The sequence below is a fragment of the Panulirus ornatus genome, chromosome 6 (assembly GCF_036320965.1).
Source record: "Panulirus ornatus isolate Po-2019 chromosome 6, ASM3632096v1, whole genome shotgun sequence".
Lineage (NCBI taxonomy): Eukaryota > Metazoa > Arthropoda > Malacostraca > Decapoda > Palinuridae > Panulirus > Panulirus ornatus.
In genome coordinates, this window is record NC_092229.1 from 28,397,703 (window position 1) to 28,405,231 (window position 7,529).

General features: G+C 44.3%; 1 protein-coding gene across 2 annotated transcripts in view; it reads right to left on the bottom strand.

The window, feature by feature from the left end:
* The window catches only part of LOC139749135 (uncharacterized), a 290,807-nt gene extending 286,678 nt beyond the window's left edge, over positions 1–4,129 (bottom strand). For both annotated transcript variants that reach the window (XM_071662761.1, XM_071662760.1), the window contains exon 1: positions 3,159–4,129. In XM_071662761.1, coding sequence (XP_071518862.1) covers positions 3,159–3,951 — 793 coding nt within the window. In that variant the 5' untranslated portion in view covers positions 3,952–4,129. The remainder of the gene's footprint in view (positions 1–3,158) is intronic.
* Positions 4,130–7,529: the final 3,400 nt, after the last annotated feature.

Here is a 7,529-nt window from a genome sequence, read left to right on the forward strand (position 1 = left end):
AGCGATTAACAGTAACTTAACGTGTTAACACATAAAACTATATTTTACAAGAGCATGATGGAAATGACGTAAGGGATAAGCGGTCAGGAAGGCAAGTGTTCTCTGTGGTGGGGAACACAAACATCTCACCCTGGGGTAGGGAGGTTGGTAGTGTCATAAGTAAACAGTGGCTACAAGGGATAGGTTAATAGCACTATTTTGGAGGGAAGGTGGTCCAGGTATGTTAGGTAGTGGATGTACTTTGTGGGGTAAGAAAGCTTAAATGTGTCTCGGATGAATGGAATTAATCTCCATGATCGCCAGGGTAGGAAGAACGGCTTCCCATGCACGGAGCCACGACCGTGTTGTAACGCAGATACACTTTGCTTTGCCCAGTGGGTTATTTAAAGTACAGTTTCCATAGAGTAGGTAGGCCGCGTCTCCTCATTGCGTCAGCCTCTCGAATGGACAGGCAGGACTGCGTCATTAGGTGAAGCCTGCAAGGCTGGATAGGCAGAGCTGGCATAGAAATAACGTGGGTCTTGAAGTGTAGGTAGCTAGCTGGGTTGGTTAACTAACAGGTCGAAACTGATAAAGCAAATTAGCCAACTTTACCAGAGAAAATGAATCAAACCCTATGGAGCACACAGGCTACGATCTCTAGGATGGGGAAGCTCTTACCCACAAGGCAAAAAGGCAAGGGGTCCCCTAGGGAAAGTAGTCCGAGTTCAGTAGGGTAAATGTGTTTCCAAGGGTAAGAGATATAGGTCTCCTGAGGGTAGACGTGAGGCTCCCTCGGGTAGGTAGGTAGGGTGGGCCTTCCCAAAGGGCAGGTCAGACGTGCTCCCTAATCGAGGATAATTTACAACAGACACAGTAATCATAGAGCCGGTCATTAAGGGTACGAACACCGATGACTTTGGATGTCCAACAAGATTTAAGTGAAATGGAATGAGACATTGTACTTGTGTGGGGGTCTCGAAGCCCGAGGTGAGCCGCGGTTCGATACATCTGGGCCTCAGGAAGCTCTCTCGTGGTTTTTTTGATGGCAACTAATTTGTTGCCTTCATAGGTAATGCTGTAGAACCCTAACGCTAATTATGAACATACAGAATAATTCCTAAAAGGCTACAAAGAAATCTTGAATATGTAAAAAGGGACTGGCTTTGGGCTCTTCATATACCTTTGCCAGGGATCTTGAAGTAAGAACACTATGATCCACGCAGGGTAATCGTTACCCACTGTATTTCATCACTGTGAGGAAAACATAAGTCCATAGTAACTGGCCTGCGTGCAAGGCACACTCTGTCTTGTCGATTCAAAGTTTGGACATGAATGATTGTTGCAATTTCTAGAGTATTTTATTGCTTAGAAGATCAGCGTTTCAGGCTAGAATTGGTAACCCCTTGATTTGTTGATTGTGGTTATATCAGTTAGATATTAAGATCTGTTGATGGAGAGAACTGTAATTGTGACTAATGGCAAAGTGGTGGTCCTGATGACTGGAATGTTTGAGTGGTGGTCCTGGAAACTGGAATGTTCAAGTGGTGATTTTATTGACTGGCATGTTAGAGTGATGTTCCTGGTGCCTGGAATGTTGGAGTGGTGCTACTGTTGACTGGAATGTTGGAGTGGTGCTACTGTTGACTGGAATGTTGGAGTGGTGCTACTGTTGACTGGCATGTTGGAGTGGTGATCCTGGCGACTGGAATATTATCGATGACTGGATCTTTGGAAGGCGGACTCTCATAGGGTTCTAATATGGACATTGATAATGAGTGGATATTAGGGTAGCGGTGGCAAAGCAGGTGGTAATGGCGACGGCAACCTAGAAACAGAGACGAAGCTGAAGATGGTGAGGCATTTGCAGACAGAGTAATCATACCGCGAGCCCTGATAATGATACAGAAAAATGATAACAAGAGCCACTTTCTTATGAGGCAGGCATGACACAGGCATCACAGGGTAAGTTATAACACAAGTATGACTCGGTATATCAGGAGCAGACACACGACCATGACAGATATGACGATGATAGTGAGAGTTAGTGCCACTTCAAGAAGCCGATGTCAAAGAAGATAAACCTTGAGACCGAAGAGGAATGAGTCATGGACGCCGCCAGCACGGCCCTGGCAGTAAAGGTAGGAAAAAAAAAAGAAAGATAAGGAATCACGTCCGTGTCTGTAAATTACGTTTTGAAAATATGGCCAAAAGGAAAATAGAATTAGAAATGACCAGACTGTTTTAATTCCTAATATTCTTCATGTTAGATATAGACATACAGTAATGGCTGCCGTGTTCTTGTTTTTGTTTTATGTATATTTTAGATGAGTGTGGACGCACGTCTTTAATATCTAATGAACACATCGTCAGGATGGAAACAGTACCTCAGAAATAACTCAGAAATATTATCCAGTGGTATAATATGGCACTTGGGTCATGATATAGTTCTGGGCCGCGTCACTAGCCAGTTCGTTAAGCACACACCAGGGGCACACACCTCACCAGCTCAGGATTATAAATGATAATGAGCAAAACCTTTTTATCTACACTTGGCAGATATGTTACGTCATAGTGCATACAAATATCTTACTGGTATACTGGTTCTTGTATATATATATATATATATATATATATATATATATATATATATATATATATATATATATATATACTTATTTATATATATATATATATATATATATATATATATATATATATATATATATATATATATATATATATGGATATTTAAAAAAGCCACTGCCATCACAAGCAGTGTCCAGAATGCGAATGCGTCAAAATAACGACAATATTTTCAGCGTTATGGAAACACGAATTTTAGCTAAAAGCGACGTTCCTCACTGATCTTCCCACCGTGTGTGTGTGACATGAGTCCCGCACATACCAGCCAGGCTTTCTCATGTGGACACATGCTGGTGAGGGCGCGTGGCTGTACCGCTGTGGTGATGGTTGTCACTGGTACAGCCCGCTCACCACCACCAAACAAAAACATCAATAACATCACTAGACGGCTCGACCATCACCACGTCCCGAGAGTTCTGCTCCCGCCGACGGGTTAGCGGCCGTCGGGCGGGAGTTATAGTGCCTCGCCCCGCCAGGAGCCCGTCCTCACCACTCCTGACGGAGGTTGTACATGAACTAAGCAAGAACCTCACCTGTTATGGGTGCCAAAGCCGAGAGATGATGAGCCATGGCCGCCGTACGTTCCAAGGGCGTGAGTCCTGCCAGCCAGGGCAGTGGGGCACCACCCATGTGGGGTAACATGGCTCCTAGGGCACTCCCTGGGGCAGCACCCCCTACCGAGGGCCTGTGGGCCGGAACTCGGATAACACTGCCCGGCCCTGACATAGGCGGTAGGGAGGCCTGGGAGCCTAGACCGGCGGCGACGGCGGCAGCGGCGGCGCTCATGGGCGGCATGAGGTTGAAGTGCGGCAGGAGGCCGCCGGCGCCCATGAAGGGCATGTGTGTATAGGTAAAGGGTTGGAAGGGTCGCGCGTCCCCGTCATCATCGTCACCTTCTGCCTCGCTCCCGGCGCAACTTAACCTCTCCCTCTCGTCCCCCTCACGCTCCCTCTCACTGCGCTCACTGTCCCTTTCACATCGTTCACTGTCTCTGTCACTGTGGCGGCTACGGCGCTCCAGTTCACCGGCGTAGCCGCCTTCACACTCGCGGTCGGACTCACTACCCTCCTCCAGAAGTCTGTGTCGGAGCGCTGCGGCGCGCCCCGACGACTCCAGCAGCGAAGATATGCTGAAGGAGAGACGGCCATGTTGGCCCTTAGGACTGCGGGCGTCCCCATGGCGGGCGTGCAAGGCCTCGTCCCTGCTGAGGTCGAGCGGGGAGCTGCTGCGGGCGCGGCCAGGGGAACCCGGCGCGGGGGAAGTCTCGCGACTCGAGGCCCCGTCAACGGTTATTTCCTCGTGGTCCTCTGCTGACATGGCGGTCATCCTGGTCGGCCGCCGCTGTGTTCGTCTCGGGCTGCCACTACCGCACACCTCCGCCTAATCTGTATTCTCCATTACCAATGTCCTCTTGGGCTCCCAACATGCTCCCATCTTGGCATGCAGCCGCGCTTACGAGACCATTAAAATCACAACCGACATAACAAGATTTACCTTCACTACAAGCCAAACTCAAACACGGAATGCATCAAATCCATCTTTCAGGAGCCATTTTCCTTCACTCAACGATGATTGGCTAAGCCACAAGCCCCGCCCCTCCTTCCTATTGGCTGGCTCAACTTTGTCTCCGCCCACAATCGAGCGTGTTCATATTGGTAAGCGAATTATGGGCTACTGAACTATAATTAGAGTAAATTACATCAAGATATTAATTCAGTTCATTCCATGCTGAGAAAATATTAGGAGTGAGCGTAATTTAATGAAAATGGGTGACTACTTGTACCTAAAGGGACAATCATTTTGAAATTCCTCTGAATTTTGTTGGCAACTCCAAATTAAAAAGCTGGAACTTCCATAACCGGCCCCATAATTACGTGTTATTCGGAGGTTTACCGCGAGCCGAATGTGAATATTAAACAGACATTATCGAAACATATTGGAACAGACCCCAATAATGAAACCTGCCCCGATATGACCATTGTTTTCTCTTTTCTTAGCGGGAGAATCACCTTAATCAACGTTCTAATTTCTGATAATTGGCTCCGAAACTGGAGTTGGTCCCCGAATATAAAGACTCCATGAATCACGTCTGATGACACACATTGCAGGTGTAGTCTCCGCATGCCAACACTCTATCCTTGCTGGCTGCAGGGCACATTTTTTTTCTCAAACTTTTTTTTTTTTTCTCTTAAACTCCTTCGTGGCAATTTGGGACCAATGGATCTGTAATTGAATGTGATATGAAAGTTTATGTGAAACTACATCAGAGAATAAGATTTCGTCTTGCTAACAGCTTCCTCTCTACAGAGGACAGAATATCACTTCGAGTTGAGGAATTTTATGATAAAGTAATATACTTGTACCAGGGTTTGGGTTAAGATGGCTGGCGAGCGAAGGAATTACCACTTCATGTTCAGATCAGATCCTCTCTGTGAACTGGGGATGGTGACCCTACCTGGAAAGGAATCACTGTTTGGTGAACTGGGGTGAGATGTGAGGTACTGGCCTCCTCCCCACCTCCTCATCTGACTCAGGGCCAATTTGGTATATCTCATTAGATAACAACAACCTTCTCTCTCTCTCTCTCTCTCTCTCTCTCTCTCTCTCTCTCTCTCTCTCTCTCTCTCTCTCTCTCTCTCTCTCTCTCTCTCTCTCTCTCTCTCTCAAACACCGACCGATAGTTAGCTACGAAGATGCAAGCCTGAGGCAAGGCCAAAAGAGAGAGACATTATTATCATTATTACTATTATTATTATTACTATTATTGTTATTATTATTATTATTATTATTATCATTATTATTATTATTATCATTATTATTATTATTATTATTATTATTATTATTATTATTATTATTATTATCATTATCATTATTATGATTATCATTATTGTCATTATCATTATCATCATTATCTTCATTATCATCATCGTTATTATTACCACTGATATCATTATTCTTATTACTAACATTACCATTATCATTATTATAATGAATAAGATATGTTTATTATCATTATCACTATCATCATCACTATCATCATTAATGCCTCCAAGACCCAGTTTCTACTTTCTTCTCTATCGGAAACTCCTCACAACTCTCGCCTCTCCTTTGACTGTTCTGTAATTCTACCTCTTGACTCAATAACCATACTTGGTATTACTGTAACATCCACTCTTTCTTGTTAGCCACACATTACAGGAATAGCTAAGTCTTCCTCCTAGTAACTGGGTGTCATGTTTAGACGCCAAGACTTCACTTCTGAACAGTTGTTCCGTTTATACAAGGGATTGATTCGTCCTTGTATGTAGTACTGTTCTCACATTTGGGGTGGTTCTAGCTCTGTAATCTTACTTGACAGAGTTGAGTCGAAAACGGTCAGACTTATAAACTGTCTCAGGCTACCTTCCAAGCTTGACTCCCTTGCCATACGCTGCAATGTTGGTTTACTTTCCCTCTTCTAATTGTATTACTATGGTCTTTGCTCCCGAGAGCTGGCTGTTTGTGTCCCTCCGCTACCAGCTAGACCACGCAATACTCGGCAAGCTGATGCGTCACATGATTATTGTGTAGGCATCGACAACTCAAGGGTGGGCCGTTTTGATACCTGCTTCTTTCCCTACACTTCGATGCTTTGGAACTCTCTGCCTTCTCAGGTCTTTCCCAATAACTATGACTTGGATCATTTCAAAAGAAGGTTTTTCACGTCCTCAAAAATTCGTAAATACTTTGCCTTGTCTTTCCTTTCTCCGCTTCATAATTCCCTATTTATTTCAATCAAGCTTAGCCCGGCCTTGATGTGGACTTTTGTCCCTGACTGGATACTTCAACATATAAAATATATTATCGTTATCATTATTACTATTATAATGACTATTATTAATTGTATTATCATTATTATAATGATGATGATGATGATGAGTATGATGATGATAGCAGTCTTCGAACAACGAGCCGCTCAGATACCTAATAGAAAGATTTAGATTAAGGATTATTATGTTTTTTTCAGTTTGCTTGTACGGAAGCGGAGCACCTTTTGAATGAACCATCTTCCAGACTAACACTAAAAGCTTTTCTCAGAAAAACTAGTCAGTTATGACAGTTCAGGTGGATAACTGGAACATGAATGCTTCTGGGTCAAAGTTTCATCAGATTTGGCACTGTTCAGGTGGATTGTGTGTGCAACAAAGCAAGTTTAACAGTTGGCTCTGTGTAGGTAAAACAAAAATCTTTCAGACGAGGTCCAGGTGCGGGGGCTTTATTTGGACGAACAGGACCTAGGCTGAATACGTTGAGGATTTCTTGACATTGAAAATATTCGGAAGATTTCCGATTCGATTTGTCCAAATGAATTACTGAACCACTTGAGCATGACGACAGAATACCTGAGTACAGTACCATCATCCTTGAGCATGATGGCAGAACCCCTGACTACAGCAGCATCATCCTTGAGCATGATGGCAGAACCCCTGACTACAGTAGTATGATCCTGGAGCACGAAGATACAGTCCTTGGGTTTGATGACCTGGACTGTAGCGTCGTGCTTAAGTGAGATTGTCCAGCGTGGGAGGAAACAAAAACCATCTAGACATATTCAGTTCTGCGTCTCCGGTTATCAAGATCAATCTAGTGTGTGTATTGACACTTCCAGGTAGACTGTGATGGGGCTTATATTACTTTCAAACGGATAATCATCAACTGGAGCATTACCCTCCCGGCGTTAAGCCAGATCAAGAACAGTTTTCGCGCGGATCCTGAATAAATACAGCTTTTATCATACGGATTATAGGAGAGCCCGACCCAGACCTGGTTGTCTTAATCTAGGCTCGAGGAAAGGAAATTTGCGCATGAGTGGACGTCAAGCGGATTCCAGAGGGAGAGTAATTTTTGGTATTTCCCAATTTTCA